General features: G+C 32.0%; 1 protein-coding gene across 1 annotated transcript in view; it reads right to left on the bottom strand.

The window, feature by feature from the left end:
- The window catches only part of LOC132746167 (uncharacterized), a 44,017-nt gene extending 22,590 nt beyond the window's left edge, over positions 1 to 21,427 (bottom strand). The window contains exons 1-13 of the mRNA XM_060735244.1: positions 21,393 to 21,427; positions 10,646 to 10,693; positions 9,403 to 9,446; positions 9,095 to 9,193; positions 8,690 to 8,788; positions 7,491 to 7,590; positions 7,157 to 7,332; positions 6,115 to 6,278; positions 5,599 to 5,766; positions 4,913 to 4,983; positions 2,314 to 2,528; positions 1,729 to 1,984; positions 34 to 168 (exon numbers count right to left, since the gene is read on the bottom strand). Coding sequence (XP_060591227.1) covers positions 34 to 168; positions 1,729 to 1,984; positions 2,314 to 2,528; positions 4,913 to 4,983; positions 5,599 to 5,766; positions 6,115 to 6,278; positions 7,157 to 7,332; positions 7,491 to 7,590; positions 8,690 to 8,788; positions 9,095 to 9,193; positions 9,403 to 9,446; positions 10,646 to 10,693 — 1,575 coding nt within the window. The 5' untranslated portion in view covers positions 21,393 to 21,427. The remainder of the gene's footprint in view (positions 1 to 33; positions 169 to 1,728; positions 1,985 to 2,313; positions 2,529 to 4,912; positions 4,984 to 5,598; positions 5,767 to 6,114; positions 6,279 to 7,156; positions 7,333 to 7,490; positions 7,591 to 8,689; positions 8,789 to 9,094; positions 9,194 to 9,402; positions 9,447 to 10,645; positions 10,694 to 21,392) is intronic.
- Between the last annotated feature and the right edge of the window lie 1,919 nt (positions 21,428 to 23,346).

The raw sequence follows: 23,346 nt of genomic DNA, 5'->3' as shown, positions 1-23,346 counted from the left end.
CATACATATTGATTGATCTCATCAAAAGCTTACCTCTCTATACGCTGTGTCCTTGCACTCCGATAAGTTGATCACAAAAAGTAATGAGGTTGCATAAGTTGTCAATTTAATGCAGTTTTTGACTTGTTTAAAGTACTCCCACCCATATGTCATCACTATATGGTAAATCTGCGGTAAGAAATAGAGAAAAAATTAATTATTAATGTTTTTATCAATTCAAATTACATAACGTTGAAAAAGTATGTCTGACAAAATGTTAAACACTTCATTACAAAAGCATATATTAAATGATTCTTGGCTTTTGCATACAAACATGCATTTGGCGATTTTCTATAAAACTACTCGACAATAATGAAAAACAGAAAATTACTAAATGATGAATAGAGGAAACAATATCAGTTATAAAAGTAAAAAATTCCGCATCTCCCACCTTAAAACAGTGAAATAAAGATTTAAAAGACTGAAAGAAAATTTTGATATAACCGTATACTGGTCTCGTAACGCCTTGTTTGTAAAACCATTTTTACTGACCACCTTTAAGAAATAAGTACGACAAAATTGTCAATAAATCAATTTTTGCATATTATACTGCGTGACTTACACAATATCCGAAAACAAAAATTAATTAGTCTAAAATGATGACATGTCAAAACAGTGGTTGGGAAAACTTCCCTGATCAGGTACGCCCGTAATCAAGGATCGTATAATAATGCTAGTTAATGTCAAGGTAACATTACTCTAATCATGTTTCAAGCTTAAGTATAAATCGATGTACTTGTCAGTAAAATCCGATATAACTATTTGATAAATAAGTGATCAAAAAGCAAATTTTAACTCGACCTTCACTTCATTACGTTTACTTTGTGTGCCAATAATAATTACCATAAATTGTTTTGTGAAGGAAATAATCATCTATTAACCATAAAGTGTTTTTTTTTTTAAGGGCTTACGCGTGAATGATACGTTTGTTAAACACGTATACAGGTTATAAAACTGTATTCATTATAATTGTCGCCCTGTAGTTTTCTAATTTTGTTTGGCCTTTGATCATTTCTATGTTTAGTTTTTTTGGTCGTCGTCAATGTCATGTCGTTTAGATGTATTCGGCAATGGTCACCATTGAAGCTGTTGTCAACGTAGTCGTTTAAATTGTATTCATCGTAGACGAAGTTGTGGAGGGCATGATCGCCGTCATGATCAAATTTATTTGTATTGGTAGAAGTCCTATGATATTCGTCATCGTTGAAGCTATATTTTTAGTCTAAGCAGTGATAGACTTTAAATTACATGTAATCTTAAAAGACGTTACCTTATATAATCTCGTAGTAGTCCCGGTAGTAGTGAAAGATGTCTTAGAAATCGTAGTCGTTTAAGTCCAACAATTTGTTGTAAATGTTTAGTCGAAGTAAGGGCTGTAGTCATAGTCGTGGTCATATCTGTCGGCACAAACTTAGTCTCCAAAGGCATAAATGTAGTCCTTGTTGTAGTCATATCTGGACTTGAAATGATAAGGATAACCATTTTGGTTAGAAAATAACATTGATTATCCAATACAACTGAGCTATGTACGCTGTAGCGTATTCAGCAATCAAATAGCTGTATTTAACGTGCACAGCTCATACATTATGTATGTAAATCGTAACATGTGTACGAGCTGACAAAATGCGGCTGCATTTACTGACAAGCAGTAAATCTATAATTTAGGTGTAAACTGTAATAATTAAATACCTCTTTAATAGCCAAGATTATTCCCAGGAATATGACCAATATCTGCAAAACAGTAATCATTGGATCGCTACCATATGTTTCACATGTGACAAGATCTTGAGTGGTTGGTGTTGTTGTCACATTATATGAACTCGTACTGTAACAAGGGGTCGTGTTGTTGCAATCCTTTGAGTAACTGCATATATACGTTGATGTGCATACTGTAGAATTTATACAGCCTGTTTTGTTTGAAGTTGTCGATATGTTTTCTGAATCCCTGCCAAAGATAAGTTTGAAATTTAGAGAATGCTAATTAAAATGATAATATATCGACATTTGAAATAGCTCTTACATGCAAAAAAAACAACAAATCGATGTGATTCCCAAGAATAAACTTAAAGTAAAGCATCCAAAACAGCCTACTTTTTAAAGATGCATTCAATTTGGAAACACTTAAGATAATTTTAGTATTGGAATCATATACCCTAATTTCTTCAGTTGTTTTTAGTTGTTTTTTTTAAATCTATTTCCAAATTTATTTCGAACTAATTAGCATCCAGCATACTCTAAAAAGATAAAGAAAATAATGCCTTTGTGTCAACTTACTGGAAGCGCACGTAAAGAGTGTCGATAACAATTAGGAACGTCGTCAGGCTACATAGAAATACCATGTATATAATCAAGCTAAAGATGTGAAACTTTCTGCCTATATGTAACCATTTATGTTCAATCAGAGCCTTTACAAGAGGATGATCGACAAGCTGTCTGTAAACATCCCTTTTTCCGGGGCCTTTAGAGGTATTATCTCTGTTATGTTTAAGCTGAAATCAGCGAAAGAGATTCTCTGAAGCATAGCAAATCATTTTAAAGGAACAAGGAATATAACTGCTTTACCTACGTATAATATTTAATCAAATAAAATGCCTTTACTGACGTCATCAATACATATAAAAAAACGTGAAACAATTATTTCAAAGTAATCGTTTTTCTTCACTTGACTTATGCATAATATGTAGAGTATATGGATACATTACAGAACGTCAAACCAGCAATATTCAAATCTTGCACATTTGTTTTTTTAGTCTGTTCATGGAGAAAAGTGGTAAGTTAAAACTACCGAACATACTTCTAATGACCGTTTTAAGCAGATGTTAACATTTAAACATAGAACTTGCATTGCAACCATCCACAGATGAGTTCAAACGACGGAATCAGGAAACTTTGAAGGGGCTTGGTTCGTGCCATTCAACGACAAGGGCAAATAACCTAAGTCAAAAAATGCAAATGCTCTAAACGAGTGGAACATCAAAAACTGGAATTTTGAAAATAGATCAGAATTTATCAAAATAAAGAAAATAAGAATCCCTAAAGAAAGTCCAGAACAACAAAAAGGCTGTTCATGGACAGTAACATCAAGTGCAAGTTACCGTCCAGCCTCCTTATCAAGTCTAAATATTACAAATAAGTAAATGTGTAGGTAAACAAAACAGTATAAAATCTTGAAAAGGGGTGATCCCTCGGAAGCATCAATTACAACAAAATAACATGAAAGTTGCAGACTCGTTCTGATTAAGTATGTACATGAGGGCCAATGAAATGTGCAACATCCTTCACGCCCCCAGCAACGGCTTGGGTGGTACACAGTTTTTTTCACTTGACTTATGCATAATATGTAGAGTATATAGATACATTAAAGAACGTCAAACCAGCAATATTCAAATCTTGCACATTTGTTTCTTTAGTCTGTTCATGAAGAAAAGTGGTAAGTTAAAACTACCGAACATACTTCTAATGACCGTTTTAAGCAGATGTCAACATTTAAACATAGAACTTGAATTGCAACCATCAACAGTTGAGTTCAAACGATCCACAGATGAGTTCAAACGACGGAATCAGGAAACTTTGAAGGGGCTTGGTTCGTGCCATTCAACGACAAGGGCAATTAACCTAAGTCAAAAAATGCAAATGCTCTAAACGAGTGGAACATCAAAAACTGGATTTTAAAAATAGATCAGAATTTATCAAAATAAAGAAAATAAGAATCCCTCAAGAAAGTCCAGAACAACAAAAAGGCTGTTCATGGACAGTACAGTCAAGTGCAAGTTATCGTCTAGGCCCCTTATCAAGTCTAAATATTACAAATAAGTAAATGTGTAGGTAAACAAAACAGTAAAGAAATCTTGAAAGGGGTGATCCCTCGGAAGCATCAATTACAACAAAATTACATGAAAGTTGCAGACTCGTTCTGATTAAGTTTGTACTTGAGGGCCAATGAAATGTGCAACATCTTTCACGTACCCCCCACCCCCCCCCCCCCCCCCCCCCCCAGGAACGGCTTGGGTGGTATACAGTTTTCTGCACTTAAAAGTGATGGAATCATCAATGATCCAGAAAAATAATAACACTAAAGAGAAATGAACTTTTCACGGCTGTCACATGACACTTGACACTGTTGTGAAGTATAAAAAGAAAGGGTAATCCATCGATAGCATTTATCACAAGAAATACATGACAGTTGCAATTGCTGATGGAATCTGCACATGAGCGATAGTGAAAATGTGAAAACTTCCGTACACCAAATTTCATTTGTTTTTCTGAATTCTTCTAATTATTAAACCAATAAAATTCCAAGTAGATAATAAACAAGATTCTTAACAATGTCAAAGGTCTTGGTCAGGATATTTTTTAAACAAAGATCATGAAATAAAGATTTCCCACACAAAAAAGGGAATAAAATGATTAGTGAAAATGACAACAACAGTAAAACAATGTTAAATAGTCCGCACGAATTTGCGTAACGGTTAATTTATATAATTAGTATTTATTTTGTTACTTCAAAAGTGAATGGATGTTCACAATAATGCTAACACTTATTTAGCAGTCAATGGTGCTTTACATCCATTATTCCTCAACTAAGTGTGACTTGTTATTCTTTGTTACTATTTCACCATAACCCGAGCATCAAATGAATAGCTACCACCAATATCTACTCTTTCTGTTTTTATTGAGTTCCCTGCTGATGTTGCGTGGTTTTGTAACGCAACAATTTGTGAACATCGCCTTGCCTTGTTGATCTTTTCTGTGACTGTCATTTTATTTGCAAAATACACGTAGGCACTATCCTCTAGCAAAAATATCAAATTTTGAGTTAATTTAAATATTTCTTTGGAATCTACTTTTTAGAATGTAATAAGCATTTTCTTACCATTAACATCAAAGGGTGGTTGTTACTTATTTTCGACAATTTTTTTGTGTAGACTTCACGACTCTTTTTTTCTGTGAAATGTAAATTATCTCACTTTTTCACTTTATCACATTTATTTTAAATGCATAAGATTAATAACGCCTTTATGCTGTTTGTTATCATTACCGATAACGCCTCTAAGTAACATATATGGTGGCTGGTTTATTTAATGTCGTATTTTCGCTCCGCTCAACATTGTGTCGTTCTTTCGCTTCGCGGCGCAATTGCAAAAACACGATAATACGATAAATTTCAGCTTTTTGTACTTTTGCTCGCTAGGCGAAAACACGTGTTTTTTCCTGCTGCCAGGTGGAACGAAATGACGACATGGCACAAATCAGCCAAATATATAATTAGCAACACATTAGAAACACTGTCAAATAAAGTACATATTGTCAAGAGAACAGGAGATAAAATATTAACATTACGTCAAATGAAATCATTTTATCATTTTACATGGTACAATCGACTCATTTGTATTAACATTTCTTTACTTATTTATAATGTGTTTTTATATTAATTTTGTAAATGCAACTACACTCTGTTTTCAAAAATTGAAGTTTAATACCTGAAAATCTTCAGTAGCTAATTTGATGTTTATAATTAACTGTACATATAGAGTGATTCAATTTTTGTAATTTGCGTACCTTTAGCATGAATATGTTCCCATTTGGATTCGTATAGCCATTTGCAGTAGTACTCCTGTTGCGGTGGCCATGTATGTAAAAGGTAGGTATCATCCAGGAGCTCAAAATGGTAATGAACTTTTCCTGTATCTTTTACTATGCATCTATCCATGAGGTCAGAGATAATTTCTGAACAAACATCTTATATGTATATATTATCATAATGATTTATAAAGCTTAGTTCTTTGTTATAAAAATGAAACAACGATATCCGTTTGAAATTAAACAAATTATTTTAATCACTTTATCATGTGTTATAATAAGCAGAGGCAACTTGTATTATTTTCATGTTAGACAAGAGTTGTTACGATTTTGCCGCGTTATTTAAGGTATTTTCTTTCCAATTAAATTCTCGAAGACTTCAAATAGCTATAGGCATTCACTGTGAAATTTTGAATGCAATGTAAATTGCAATTTGACTACTCATATTTGAATATCAAAAGGGATGAGAAACGGGAAACCTTCCAATACATGTACCTGGATAGAGCTCTAAAAGCCGTCTAAAAGGTGAATTAATTGAAAAGTTGTCAGTGCTTTCAAAGGGTATACCAACTTCAACTGTTGAGTTCCGTTGTGTGTTTCTAAGAAGTTTTAAGAGGTAAAATATCTCTGTTTCTTTGATCAAGTACTGAACAATTTCCCTGTAAATTACGAAATTAAATGTGTATATTAAAATTTTGATGCATTTACTAACTTGGGTGGTTTTGAAATATTCTGAGAAGCGAACTTATTTTTTTGTAAATTTAAACTTCATACAAAGGTCACGATTACGGTTACTTAAATCGAGCATGAAAGACTTGCTTCGATGCCTATTGTTCGGGCGTCAATGGAATCTAAAGTTTAAATACAGGAAAGTTTGTACTGATATTCTCTTGTCCAATGAAATCTATGAAAAGTATGAAACTACAAAACGAGATGACTCTGAGTGGAACAAAAACAAAATTTGACATTGAAAGAAATAAGAAAATATCAAACTTGGTTTAAAAGTAATCAGCTAAAATCTGTGAGTGTTCAATTTTATCTCAATGCAATTTAATAATTACATTTCATTTCACACAAACAAACAAGAAAAAACACTTTTACTCTGCATATTCATTCTACTGGTAGTACATATTTTAAGATACCCTTTTCTCTTTTGTTTTCCTCTATTAAAATGCAGAACAATCTGGAGAGCAATATTCCTCAAGAATAAAAAACATTGGTAGTACATTAGAGGTGTTACCAGAAGCATCTACTTAACATTGGGTATAAATCTTTCTATCCATGTTTAGACACAATTGCCTTATAGAGGGTCGTACGACATTGGGTGCACTGTATGAAATACAGGTCTGTCACCAGAAAACAAAACATGTACATCACAGTTTTTAGATAAGTTGTTTAACGAATAAAAATGCACGTTTTAAGAAAAAATACAAAGTTTTCAAAAGTAAGATATACTAGACAGATTACAAATGCTTCAAGTATAACGTTGTGTGAAAAAAAATCAACTTATCAAAGATAAATATCAGTATTCAAATACCTTTTAGTTTCGTTCAGATTGTCCCCTTTTAAGACGAGTTCAAGTATGTTATCCCCATTCTTATTTGTAGACGTTGCTGCGTCGAACCAAGTCTGTTCAAATGTTCTCAAATGGCAACGGCACTTTTGAATTTCGGACAATTTTCTGGTTTTACTTATTCTAATGCTCTCAGCGTTCTTAACGAAGACAGGACAAAAGTATTGATTTAAATCTAGTCACATTGTATTAAAAATATTTCTAAATAAGTATTTGATCACAGTACAGAGTAATATAAAGATAATAATTTCATTTTATCTTGTATAATTTGTTTCAACAAAGGAGTATAATATAGTACCTTGCCTCGGGGAAATAAAATTTTGAAAATTTCTCCTGCATTTTCTTCAGGCTTTGCATCCAAATAAGCATAATGTAAAGCAGTATTTTCATCTACATCTCTGAAAATACATTGATTTCACACTTTATATTCATATGTTTAAATATTTGACAGTATTTATGATATTGATTTTATGATTGAACCAAATTTAAAAATAATGAGTCAATTTCTGTAAAGCTGAAAACAATAAATCAAATTATATGAAGTTTGTTTGTTTCTTTGTTCGATTGGGCTTTACGTCACACCGACACAGTATAGGTCATATGGCAATGTTGCAACTATTCTGGTGGAGGAAGAGCTCAGGTGCCCTTCCGTGCATTATTTAAGGCGTTCCGTAAGCTAGCTGGATAGCTTCCTCACATGAAAGAATCTAAAGTCCTTGTCGGGATTCTTACCCATACCGGTGTTGGGCAAATGGTTTGAAGTGCTTTAGGGCACACGCATTCTTTTACTTGGGGACCATATGCCGCTTTTCATGGAATGGCACGAAAGTGTCACATTGAAGGTTCCATGACAACCGCCGTACGAACACATCTGCGGATGGCATTAAATTCATAGTTTCACCATTACAATGATTAAATGTTGAATTCTGCTTAAGCCGGTGCTAGGGGGCGTAGACGGTAACTTGCAGTTTCAATTGCCGTCCATGAACTGGCTCAATCAAACCGAGCTTGCAACATTTTCAATTTTGTCTTGTTCGCCTTTCTTTTTGGGATTCTTATTTCTCTCTATTTTGAAGTCAACGACCTTAACCACTTGGCGACGGACGCTCCCTTATATGAAGTAAATCGTAGTGAGAGTAAGGTTTCGGCAACAAAAGTAAAAGAAAAGCGGAATCCCTAAAGAATGACTGAAACGAGAAAAATGAATATGTTGCAGGTTCGGTTTGACTGTGCTAATTGCAAGTTCAAGTAATCGTCCTTGTCCCCTAGCTCCAGCTTTAGCAGAATGCAACATCTAATCCTGAAAATGGTTAAATTTTGTTTTTAGAAAAATCTTTAAATGTGCTCATACCGCAGTTATTATGGAAAATTCAAGTGCCATTCCATGCCCCAAATAAATGACTGCGCGTGCCCTAAAATTGAAACACAAAGATCAACAATGCAAAGGCAACGTTCATAGGATCCAGCAAAAGTTTTTGTAGAAAGAGTTAACCTAACCTGAATTCTAAACTAGCACCAGCTGACATTAAAAGCTTGACACTTTCAACTGCATCTTTCCTTACTGCCTCATGTAAAGCCGTTCTTCCATGTTCACCTCTGGAAATAATATATATAAAATCAGTAATTTAACAAATTACAATTATTTTCTTTGAACTCATCTGTGACTTTTGGTTGATCAGCCCTTATCAACAGTGGTACAGTCAAGAAGTGAACTATGTTTCCTCTTAACATAATTCATTTATCAAATGAGCATCAAAAAGATATAAAAAAAAGTTTGATTTAAATTTTGTGTGTAAGAGTAAGAAGAACAATTACTTATGTTAAAGGATTACACGAATGCTATAATTTACAGTTTACTTTTTATTTTTTAAAATTATCGTTTATTTGTTGGGATGTACTCACCTAAAGTTAACATCTTCTGTTCCACGGTCCAGAATCATTTTCAAATAATCAATGTTTGTTGGATATTTAGACACACACTCGTATATCCCACCTTTTTGTCTGTTTAATCAAATTTTGGAATTATATACTATACATTGTAACATTGGGAGATAATGCAAAGCTTTACCTAGTAATTTATATTTACGTGAAACTTAAAGGTTTTGCTGTAGCATATGATCATAGTATGGAGTACCTTTTTACAACGTGTCCATTAACATGTACTACAGTAAAGGAATTTCAATATGTTAAAAATGCAACGACATAAATACCTTTCTTCAATAGGAAGTGTGGCACTTTCACTTTCGTTCATTTTCTAAAAATATATAAATACTTTCTTCAATTATATTCAAATTAAACAAATTCCATCTGACTATGGCAGTTTGTGCATAAACGCCACAATTATGCAGAATTAACAGGAAGACAAAAACAGCAAAATGAAAAACTTTATTTAATCTAATTTTATATTCGTGTATGAATTAAGCAATGCATTTCATTGGATTCATATACACGGGGATGGTACCCCATATGTATCTCAAAAATGTGCATCGGTAACAATTATATGTGAATTTCCGCTGCACCAGATGTGAAGCATAACACCAGATGTGACTGTAAAAATAGGTCAATCTTTTTTTCAAAAAATCGAAATGGGATTCTACCCTCCTTACTCTCCTCTATATTACCCATTCCTGTTTTGAATTTCTACGACAGACAAATCCTGATTTAAACATTTATTGAGATTTGGCTACAAACGAAGAGATCGCTGCTCAAAATTGCATTTGAGCTCTATATGTGCTGAAGAGATCCATAAATGATGTAGAAAATCATCTACAAAATTAGGGACCACTTCCATATAATCATTCAATAGCCGGTGTATATTAACAATTTAGGTTTCGTAGCTTTGGCTGAACGTTCATTTGTAATATTATAAGGACAGTGCTCACTAGCTTATGTTAGCATTAGAGATACTAAAAGGCCCGAGTACATGAAAATGTTGACGCAGAGCGGATAGTACTTGTATGATAAACAATTCACTAATAAAGGATATGTAACTTGGACAAACCAACTGAAAGTATTGAACTTTGTCAAGCTATCGTGTCATAAAATATGTTTCTATAATAATGTTTACATTCATAAAACTATCTATCACTTTAATATTCCACAAGTATTAGTTTTAGCGACAGACGGTTACGTGGAAAAAAAAATTTTAATTTTATATAAATGTTTGAAAAGATGAAAACTTACCCTGCGTTGCCCTGTTTTTATAGTCACATCTGGTGTTATGCTTCACATCTGGTGCAGCGGAAATTCACATATATTTTTACCGATGCTCATTTTGAGATACATATGGGGTTCCACCTCCATGATATAAATAACATTGACAAAAGCAAATATCGTTACGGTATTGTTTCAATTTTTATATTTAATTTTTCAATGTTATATCTAATCTTTAAAAGCGTAAATGTAGCTAATGATTCAACATTTAATTTTGAAAACCGTGAAAAGATACATTACCTCCTGTTTTGTTCTTTCATTTTCAAATATTAGTTTCGCAGTAGCCATCTGAAATAGTATTTTCAAATAAAACAATACATCCATCATAGAGCCAATAATTATTTTCACGCTCTGATTTGTTCCATTGATTTGTTTTTTCGCAGTCAAGTACATGAAATAACTATCAAAAAATAATTGAAATCAAAATAAAGAAAGCAAAACAAAATATTGTGCAGCCAGATCTGTGGTCGAAGCTAGGACACTGAGAATACCATACTGTGGCTCTACTTTATAATCGTTTGTAACTTAGCATTTTACATATAGGACAAAACTTAAGTTTTTATGAACTCATGTCAATTTTAGCAATTTGTTTTTGCTTGTCTTAATGTAATTTGTCATATCTTTATTCTTTGTGATACTTTAGCATCAGTTTCAATTATTTCTATTCAGAATCACATTTTGTAACCTTGGTTATCACTTGTTCAAAGTAATTTTGCACTGTTTCATACAATATCACTTTACCACCCTGTGTTTAAAGTTGTTTTATTAAAAGAGTAATCTTGTTTACTGAATACATTTCATCAAAACAACCATTTACATTTTTCCTCTGTGTAGTTAAAGTTTCAAATTTTCCTATTTCTATAGAGAGTAAGATAATTCAAGCTGAAACTTTAACTCTCTGGTTGAGTTGACTAGTATACCTGTGTTATCTTAAATACATATTGTCATCCTGACAAACAGTATACATGTATATCAAAATACTGAGATTATGTAATTATCTAGGTTTTAAGATTAGTAAAAGAAAGAATATCGCAATACCGAAAGACAGTCATAGTCAAATTGTATCACAAATTTATGGATGGATGATCACTTGGTCTGTAGCATTCTTTAAGGCTCAAAACTTTATCAAGTTTGCTCAAATTTAATTTATTTGCCCTTTCAAGTAATAAACCCGGCGATATGCTCTTCTTGTTATTTATCATTTTATTGCTTCAAATGTAGATATTATATTTTTATTCCAACTGATATTTTATTTTAATAGTAAGCTCATTTATTTTACTTTTATGTATTGAATAATCAACAAGCATTATCATTATGAATTTTGTCCCTTATACCATTTTCACTCCTCCTCATTCCTCTGTACTCCTCACTGTCAGTTTTCACTCCTGTTTAACTCATTTCACTTTTCTTTTAAAGAAACAAAAAATAATTTCAAACACTTAAGAAGGGTAAATACGTTGACACTATATGACAGGTATTTTCTTTCGGGATGAATTGTGTTGGTCCTAAAAGAAGCTTTTTTTATTGAGTTTTATCTATATAAATTTTGAATTGTTAAGTGAAGAAAACGAGTGGAACAGGAGTGAAAAATGACTGTGAGGAGTTATAATAATATGTTATGTTTATGTGAAATGAAATAAAGCATTAAGTCGAGTTGTTCTCTTTATTCAACTTGTGTAATTATTTGTTTAGTTTACGGTATAGATAATATAAAAATAAAATGTCACTATATCAGAATGACTACTAGAAAGACTTTTTCAAAAATGTGACAATGTTTTCATGTTAAAAACTAGACTATGTTCAATGATTATTATACATTATGTTTATTTGTAAAGATTAATATAATATCTAGATCTATAAAGTTTAATTGTAAAGTTTAATAAAATATTTATGAAAAAATAAAGTTATGTTTATAAAAGTTAAATGATATTGAAAGTAGAATAGATCTTATACACACGATTCGTTGAATTTAAATTTGCGCGTGTCTTGAAGTACAGTACACTGATCAATATATAGATTCACAGTACCTGTGCTAGACCAGCTCAGTGCAGTCGACCAATACTTCTATTTGTGTACGATTTATGTATTAAAGTGGAAAAACCCTAGGAGTTTGTGTGTGCGTGCTATTTGTACCTGACCTGTAACCTCTACACCATGTACAAGTACTCTAAGTTTGGTAGAAGATTGGCCTATTTAACAGCGAAAAAATACAATTCTATAATAAAAGTAGCAGTAAAAACTATTTAAAAAACTGAAATAGTGATAAGTTAGGGCAAATGTGGACAATATTTTGTTAAACTGTCTTTACTTTAATGCTACCAATTGATTTCAATAGGAAAGGCGCCCAAAAAAACATCAAAACCCAGCTTTCCATAAAGGGCAGGGGCTATGAACATGTAAACAAATATGGCAGCTGTACGGAAACAAATCGGGAACACACCACTAAAAGTGTAGACCATTTGTATATTACACCAAGTATCACACTTAACTACGTTTGCAGAGTGATTTTATTTAAAAAAATTTGAGTATTAGTAATCTCAAACACTCCATTAACTGTAAATTCCAAAACTCTTTTAAACACTTTATTTGTCAATGTTTAGCATTTCTATCGTATCATATTTACTCTCATATTTACATCTGTAGACACCAAAACATAAATGTTTCAAAATATTTTTGAAATAGAATTGTTGAACATAAAAAGTCATATCTGTTTTTAAAAAATAAAAGTTCTGATAGAGATAAAACCACCTGGTCGAGCACTGGTTTGGTTGCCTGAAAAATAGTGGTTTTATACCCGATATACAACTCCGTGGTAAATTGTATCCTGATCTGTGTCGTTAAAACGCTTTAGCTTATTGAGAGTTGGTACAGTGATAACATGTCAGTACAGGTTTTTAGAACACAATACCCTCATTATAGTAGTGTTAACCTCTTACAGGGTTTAAGTGTTCCCTATCCATCTTTAAAAGGGCCATAAGTTTCCCGGGCCCATAAGTTTCCCAACACAGACCATAGGTTTTCAAAATTAAGCCATAGTGCCCAAAAATAGTGCCATTGTGCCCAAAATTATATAAAATTGTGCCAAATTGCCACCCTTCACTACCTTATAGTTATAGTATAGCGTCGAGACTGTTATGTAGAAATATCATATGATATTTCCACATAACAGTCGAGTTCGAGCTCGAACTGTTTTATTGCATGGTAAACATAAATAAAATTTTTGATTAAACATAAAATTGAAATATGTATTTTGCTTTCCTTTATAGATTTAATTCCGCACTCTGTTACATTTTATCGTACATGCAAGTGACATATTTTTGTTTTTCTTATTGTAAACCCCATTGACCTTATGCCCATACAAGGGTATATAGTAAGTGATTAGGTGAATATCAATATAAGTTTTAAGTTTGTCATAATTCCGTTCAATTTAATATTTTACTTCCCTTAAACAATAAATAATGCATAGATCTAAATAAAATCTCTGTAAATATCTATAAGAATTTACCCATAACGCTCAGTTTATACAAAGAGTGGGGCAGTCTTTTTATATTTTAGGCAGATTTATAATTTTATCTTATGCATTTTCCAATATTAGCTGTTGGTCAAACACCCTTTTAACAGTCAATCTTTTGAAATCTTAAGTCAATTCAGCTTTAACGTAAAAGCCACTCAGAAGTAAAGTGGGTGTTCCTGATCTGTTGGATGACCATAGAAAAAACATTTCTGTAAATAATTTTGACGCGCATTTCGTTATTTTTTTTCGGGGATTTGGCATTGAAAATATTGCGAGTATATCTACTCATTAACATGTTATACAGACAGTGCCTCCTTCCACCAAATGCCATTCAGGAAAAAGGATTCAAAGTTTTATAAACAAGTACGTTCAAGCCCAAGACAAAACTTTTTCTAAACTGACAGCCATATCCCTAGTTCCCCATTATCTTTCTCCAATCTAAATGTATTCGTTGTTTTTCCAGCATAAATTTTAGTACCGTCCAGAGGCCCTCGTGTATTTGTCTACGGTCAAGCTTATACATGAACCAAGTGTACTTAGGGTAAGACAATCTATCAGAGTACATGTCAAATCATCCATTGGCATGTAACAATGACGAACGAAATTTGGCAGAAGAATAGTGCCTTTCATTTCTCAGAAAGCCATATCAAATGCTTTGACCAAGGACGAAGTTAAGCATTCATCTTAAAATGACAAAAATATCCAAAAGGAAATTGAATGTACAAGGTCAGGTACATGCAAACGATTAAAGACTGGAAGGATCCTGAAATTGACATAGACAAGTACTTTCATTGAGGAATGTGAAAGTTGAACTATCAATTCATTGTAAATTTGTTTTATTAAAGAATGATAGAATCGTCATGCCAAAATCACTAAGAGCTAGGGCAATACAGCTTGGTCATGGTCATGAGGGACATCATAGTATTAATCGTACAAAAATTTTTGTAAGATCGAAATGCTGGTTCCCTAACATAAACGACACAATAGAAACTGCTAGCAAACAGTCTATAGCTTGTCAAGCAAAACGGTAGAAACACACCAGCGCAAACCTTTGAAAATGTCTGAATTGCCACAAGGACCTTGGCAAAATCTTAGCGCCGATTTGTGCGACCATTGGATACAGGAGAATATTTGCTTGTGGTTATTGATGAATATTCGCGATATCCGGTGGTGGAAGTTGTCAGATCAACAGCAATAAATGCAATTATACCAGTTATCGATAAAATTATATCACAGTTTGGAATACCGAAAGTAATCAAAACAGACAATGGGAGGCAGACAGTTTGCAGATTACGCGAGACATATGGGTTTTATACACAGAAAAATTAGTCCAAGGCCTAGGAGTAATTCTCAGGCTGAGGCTTTCAACAAGCCGTAAATGAAATGTGTTCTTTCCGCGGTGATCAAAAGAAAATGGAAACAAGAGTGTTTTCGTTTCTTACGACAATATAGAGCTACTCAGCATGTCCATATATCTTTTACGCCTTTTAAGATGCTTTTCAAAGAGAACCTTCGACTAGACTTTCACAATTACTTCAATCAAACAACGACTCTATCGATGAACAGGTTAGGCAAAATGACGAAAAATCGAAATCTCAAGCAAAGCCTTTCAAGATCGCAAGAATTTGGCTTAACGAAAAGATATCAAAGTTTGTAACAAAGTGTTTTTCCAACAAAAATGACAGCACGATACGATCAAGATCCTTACATTGTTACAAGAAATTAGTTTCTATGATAACAGGGGAGAGAAATGGGCGATCTGTTACGAGAAATACGTCATGTGCGAAAAAGTTTCAAAATGATAGAACTTCGTATACGCACTATGGCGAAACGAATGATGATGATTTGAAGTCTATGTGGTCATCGCGTTATGATAATACTGAACGAACAAATAATCATGCGAGACAAGTAAGAAACAGACGATCGCGACAATATCTTCGCGATTACGTGCATTAAAGCATTAAATAGACAAAATTGGATTTTATAGTGTAACAAAGTGTATTAAACCTAATTGTGAAAGTTAAATAGATTCGGTTATTTGCGCGTATACATATTATCTACCTATGAATTTGTTTAAAATATTCTTGAAATTGTTGTAATTGATTATTTATTATTGGAATTCTTTGAACTATGTTAAACAATGATAATGTTGAATGGTACTTTATTCAAAACATTAGTACGATGGATCACATGAGTTTATGTCTGTAATGTGTAACATGTAGTAGAAATATAATTGTTTATCTAATTTACAAACAAAAGGAATGTTGTATTGATGGTATCAGATTTCAATACAACATTGAATTATCTACAACACTTTTTAAAGTTAGATACAAAGAAATTATTCCGACATTCTATTGTTTATTGTTTAAAACATTTTATTTGCTTAAAATTTGTATTTCATTAAGAACAAAGTTTTAATTCAACTTGAGGAGTGATGTTATAACTTTATTATGTATTGTTGTAATCTAGTTTATAAATAGATGCAATATGATATATACATGTACTTACAGTGATACCTGGACATGGAATAGAGTGACAACTATTATTGTGTTCTTATAAATCTGGTTATATATGATATAAGGACATAACATAGATAAATGTGCTCTATTTAAAGGAAGGCACACTTTTCTTTCTAAGAGATAATTATATGCTTTATCTGAGATATCGCACTGTACATTATTGCCAATAAAGCATGTTACTGGCGAATAATGGCTAAGGAACATCAGAGACAAATTAACGCACCATGCAAGTCCAACTTAAGTTTTTTTCTTGACATGTTATAATGGAAAAAACATTTTGATTTTGTTTGCTCTGTGTTATACATATAGCACGATATTTTGTTCAGATGTTTATAGGCCTACGGCCTCCGTGATTATATTACCACATACCCTGCTATTTCATAGCACAGTTAACTCAAAATCAAGATATATTTACTTTTTGATGCACCCTAAAATTAACTTTCTCACCTTACTTTATACAAGATTGTAGTCATACGAGTTTTAACATCTTGTTTGCCTCAAAACTTCCCATAGAAACGGATGTCGCATTTCGTATTCAACAACTTCATAAACAACTTGATGATATGTGTAAGATAATCCATTAATTTAGAATAGTTTATTTTGATAAATAATCGTTATATGTGCACGAAGGGTTGCTAGGCCATATAAAAGCACTGAATTCTAAATAAGAGGTCATGAATACAAAATTTATGGGAAATATATCTCTTTCTATTTTCATTTTCCACAATGGCATTCAAAAATGCGTTCAGAGGTATGACAATTCGTATATTCTCAGACAAAAAGCACATGCCTGTACAAAGATCACATGCCGGTGCCGTCCTTCATGTTGTCTGAAGAAGATTTTGCGAGATATTCGGCACACATTTATTTTCTTAAATGAGCTATAAATTTGATTATAAAAAGTTAGTTATGCAGTGTACGAAAAACATTATCAGTATAATGTGTTACATAAATGTGTAAACAAATTAAATGAAAAATATTAAACTCAAACCTTTTTTAAACATTGTAATGGAGCAAACTTTTATCACAGGATTATAGTCTTTTTTTTTTCATTCATATTTTTTTTTGCCAGTGTCCGATTATGAACTTAGACTGCTTCAAAAAGTGTAGCCAGAATCAATAACACATAAATGTGTACGCAGTATCTCGATTTTTTGAGAGTGTACGCAGTATTATTATGTCTATTTCCTGTAATTAGTTCATTTTAATACATTTTTGTACAAAGGAAAAATATCAAAGCTTAAAAATATATTAATGAAACAGATTCTACAATAAACTAACTTTAAGTTGTGTGAAACTTTCAGTTTAATCGACAATTTCTCAATTTCTGTAACATTTCAAAGCTGGGTGTACGCATTATCATCAATCAAAATCGCATCCAGCGCGAAATACTGACGAGAAAGGGAAGACTTGTGTCGAGGCATTTGGAATATCAAAACTAGAAGTAAGGACATCTTCTTAAAGATTGCAAAAGAATCAAATTCAAATCTATTCTGATTGCTTTACATGATTCGTTTTTGTTCAAAATACCAGTAGAAAAGTGTTTGCGGTATATCAGAATTTTGATGATGCGCGTGCGTCCTATGACCCCTTGTATTGGCACTTGACCTATAAATCATGTAAACAACCTTACTGACCAAGTTCAATGATTATAGACCGAAACAGAATGATCTTGCATCTTGAGTATTAACACTATGTTTGTTTGTTGTTGTTGTTTTTTTTTTTTTTTTGTTTTTTTTTTTTCTTTTTTGTTGTTTTTTTCAATATTTTGACAATATTTCATAGCGATGTTTACATCAAACACAAATTTCGTCCACTGTCATTCAAAAAAATAAAATGAAGATATAACTTTTAGTTAATGCAAATGGTATATTATTTTGTAAACTCAAATTTTATAAAATATGTAAATGAGGGATAATCCAGAATTACGCAGAATCGGTTTAAACTGCAGAACATTATCGATGTAATGTCATCAATAACTGTTTAGTTCGACTAAAATAACTAATGGAAACGAAAAAGCGGCGTATCACAATGAAAGCGACGTCCGATGACATTTATCATGCATCAAAATGCCTTTGAAGAAATTGTAATGCTATCATTTAAATAAATTCTAACTGATAAAATATATATATCTAAATGTTTTATGTATGCACTTTATTAATCCAAACTTATTCTTATTGCAATGAAGTAAATCAAAACTGACTGACACATTTGCTTTCAATTCTATGTTTTAAACAAAAACTAAAATAATAGAAGTTCTTTTCTTATATAAATAAATTAAGCATATTTATGCATTCAATTTTAAGATGCGTATGTTTTGATAGCACACACACACACGCACGCACGCACACAGACACAATTAAATCAAATAAAAGTTTAATTGTTAAAGGTTTGAGTTGTAAGCACACTTAACGTACCTTGAATGATATCCTGACTTTTCCAACAAAAGGACTCCTTATGGTGACTGTGAGAACATAATTATTCACCAAATAATAGGTTTTAAAGCATCAACATGATAGTGCCAAAATAATTTGGAAACTTTATATTATGTTTTTGACGTCAACGCTTATGACGTTGTGAGAACGTTCAGACACCGCCGTATGCGCATTATTACGCTTGCTTAAATATGCATGATGTGCTTACACCCTCAGAAATATTTCTTCGTATCGTACGATGGGTTGCATGAATCATAGTTGGTTTGCAATCGGACCATCTTGTAACCTAAACTTAATACGGATTGAAGATAGTACTTAGATGTACACATAAACAGAGGGTGTAATCCTTGATTTATGAATACAAATGTATATATTTGAGATCGAAAAAAAAATAAAGCCTTTTTCTGTGAAATTATATTTGAAAATATGTCTGAATATCATTAAATAATGTTAAATATAAAATGCAAGCTTACAATAATAAACAAATCCGAATTATTGTCCATGGGTAGGCATTATGTACTTTCGGTTTCTAAAACCATACTGATAATTACATAAATAATGTTATATACTAGTACACTTTTAAATCTATATACTTACTTAATTTAGGTGGACTTAAAATGGATATTTTGAAAACTAAGTCAACAACTTCCAGCAATAAATTATTATTTGTAAACACGTTATGTCTCCTAGAGTAGGTTATACCGTATTCGTTCTATGTATTCTCACAACTTCGTTCGTGATCTTTATCCGAAGTTTGACGGAAAGTGCCCCGAAAAGTTGATAAATTGGTTAGCTTTATGCGTGCAGTAGTACGTTTATATCAAAACCAGCTTTTGAGTTCTGACATATACAATTCAAAATTGCAAATAACAAGAACCTCTCTGAACTCATTTTTAATATAATTTTATAACCCTTTTTTTAATATATAGATACATCTTAAAATTTCTATGGAATTACCTGTCTCTTTTTAAAGGCTTGACACATATATGAACTTGTATGTGTTTTTGAACTTTTTATTATCTTGCTTTGCATAAATGTTATATAAATTAATACTCTCTATATTTTTGCATATCATATAATTATACTAATTCTGTAATTGTAAGATACACCTGGGATTCTCCCCGACCCCTTTGTACCTATGACGGGGTCAATAAAATAACTAAAAATAAATAGACTTGACCGGAGATAATGGAAAGCATATTAAGATTTGTAAGTTCACGTTTTGGCATTGAGGTTGGCCATATGACATAACTCATCATTTTTTGGTGAAAGAAACACCAAACATGCACGCATGTACGCATACATAAAAAATCACAGATATTTATCATTTTTTAATAATTAAACAGCAACAACAGAATGATATAAATAAACAGTTATATCATTTTACAATTTTTAAAGCTTAAACTTTGGTTGAATTGTGTTTTTTTTTAAATATATTACATTCAACTTATTTTATCTTTAATAAATAAATGCTCGTGTAAGTGTTGTAAAATTCAACTGGTAAGCTAAATTGGACATTATTCAACATTAGAGGCCAACCAACCGATTTTTTTTTTGTTTTGCGTTTTAAACTGAAATTAAATTTATGTTTAAACAAACTTTTGATAAATTGTGTGGGAAAATTTTTATTTATCCTTGCTGATTTTTTTGAAATCAGCAAAAAAATAAGTGAGTCTGTACACTGATTATCTTACAAATTCATTTATAATTTAAGCGTTTAATAATCTAAACATCTAATAATCTATTATTTCAAAATAAAACAAACCATCACATTCAGACATAAAATAAACCTTACATTTGAATCCATCCAGCGATGGTAATTTAAAATTTCAAGATCTGTGAGTCAAAATAATTAGCAAAAGGTGGCAAGGTATTTGATACCTAATGTAGAGCCTCTTTCCTGAATAGTATTCATTTTCAATGACGATAATAAGTATATGTCGCGTGTCAGTTCAAGCTCTCCTGATGGGGCATTTTTTTCAGTATTCACCTTTTTTTGCTCATATTGCTTGGTCAAATTTTGATTTAGCATTTTATTTATTTGAAAAATCTTAAATAAAGAAATCTCTCAAAATTGTACACGTGTTATATTTTTTAGTGTAAAATGAGTGAAAATAGGAAAGTTTTACAATTTGAAATATCTATATTTCCAAATCGGGATGGTAAATCTTCCTAATTTTTGGAACAAATGTTCAGAATGGTATCTAGATAATTATTGTATAAAGATACAAGGATGCCCCATCAAAGGTTGAAAAATCTGAACCGGTTTTTTCTCCTCTTTCTGTTATGATACAGGTTTCAGTTTACATCAGTTTCTTTTTTCATAAACACTTTTATTTGGTTGAGTTTCTTATTATTTCAAAACTATGGTAGATTCTTTGCACTCTTCTAAAGTAAGATTATAATGAAAGAAGTCAAACTTATTTGCCGCAGTTGAAAATATATTTAACGAACGTAAAACGTTTAAATCAAATGCCACTGAAATCAAATTTAAAAAGTAAATCTAAAAAAACACTTACTTTGTATCTTCCAGGCGAGGGTTTTCAATAAGATCAGAATACCACGATACCGTGGGCGCTAGCTCTTTTATATAGGCAAATACTAATTAGAGCAAAACGCAAGAATATGTAGACAGTTGTTCTGCATAAGTTTAGACGGATTAAGTTTCGACTTTGGTATAACATATTTTTGTATTTATTTTTCTGAAGGGTTATAAGACACACACTGTCAAAAAACTTAATTATGAACATTTTCTGAGGTAAAGCATAAGAGTATTAAACATTTTCTCTTTGGCTTTTGTACTTAAAATGAACTGATCAATTTAAAAGCATTGACCAATTTAATAGTTTTATAAATAATGCAACTTGTTTACAAAATGCGTATGAGACCACTAACTGTACTTCGCAACTGTTTGATCCTATCCCTTTGAAAAACTTTTAAAAACTACAAAATAATTTTTATATACATTATACATTAGATTTCTAAAGGACGGGAAAAGCAATTCATTGATGATCCTTTAGCGAATTTATGCTAAGTTTGGATACTTTAAACTAAATTTGGGACATATTATATAAATTCAGTTAAGGGGGAATTAAATTTAAAAAAATGCCTTCCATAGTTTGATAAAGGGTACTCGTATTTGAGTTGGGAAGTGAGATAAATTACCTTTCTTTGGCAGGGTATTTACAGAATAAGTAACATATTATAATTTGCGAAACTGGACTTTCGGGTCGTAATTATGGTTTAAAGCATTGAGAACTATATTTAACCACAAAGCCTAAGCGCAAATCTGTAAACAAAAAATGAAACTATTGAAAAGCCTCCCGAAAAGTTTTTAGTCTCATGTCAATATTGCCAAACAGGTTTTAGAATTCTGGATAAAGGTCAATCGACTTAACTGTTTGTTGTATTCTATTTACGGAAGTTGTTAAATGTGTTGTGTTTCCCCAAGTTTATCCACCTGTGCATTTTTACCGTTGTAGCTCAAGGCGCACTACCTTTCATAATAGAGTTGTAAACCCGTTGCGTTAATTTTCTAGGTTTAAAACCGTAAAATTTTATTAGTTCTCATTGGTTTGCTCAAAATTTAATGCCGAAGTAAGTCAAATAGGTGTAAGCCTATAGCAGAAAAGTAACTTAAATGATGACTCAAATCTTAAAGATCTACGCCACATTATTAAAATGACAAAACCAGACGCGATAGACAATCATGTCTCCTGAACACTATTAATGAATTCAATGCTGATCAAATTTTATCTAGAATAAACATTAATCCAAAATGATTACTTTTGAATTGCAAAACTTTAAATAAGGTGGCGTCTGTATTCAAAATACATTTTACTCGTATTTTAGTAATGTTGTGAAACAAATAAGTGGTTCAAAGATTTTCTGCATAAATGGATGTGAAATATTGTTTCAATACACACTTCAGCTTCCCCTCATGATAAATTGAACTCCCACAAAACATATCAGTTTTCTGAAAAAAGATTTTAGGAGTTAAAAAACTACATAAAATGATCTTATTAATGGAGAACTTTGTAGAATATCTTTTCATTGTAGACATCGTTTCAATATTGTTAAATTTTGGATGAAAATAGTGTATAGTTCTAGCAACTGAGGGTGGCAGCAGGTAGTTGTGGTTTTCGTTAGTTCATGCTGATGTAGAGGCCGTTTGAGACCGTACGTGGCCGTGTGAGACCGTGTATACCTGTACTATACCGTGTCTGCCATGTATGATTCGTACTTGAACCGTATTGGTCGTATGGCGATCGTTTGAAACAGTGTATGCACTCGAGTGAATCGTACCGTGATCGTGTGACATTCGGATGTAAATCGGGTGTTGGATGTAGGACTTGGGGACGATCTTGAACGATTCCATACGATTTATATACGATCTTGGCACGGTTGGGCTCACTCTTGGAATATATTCAAATACGATTGTATAATGGTCTCACACGGTCTCTTACGGTCTTG

Source organism: Ruditapes philippinarum, unplaced genomic scaffold, assembly GCF_026571515.1.
Source record: "Ruditapes philippinarum isolate M1 unplaced genomic scaffold, ASM2657151v2 ctg2946_1_1_1_1, whole genome shotgun sequence".
NCBI classification, from domain to species: domain Eukaryota; kingdom Metazoa; phylum Mollusca; class Bivalvia; order Venerida; family Veneridae; genus Ruditapes; species Ruditapes philippinarum.
Note: the sequence above shows the minus strand (reverse complement) of the source record. Positions and strands in the feature narration are given on the sequence as shown.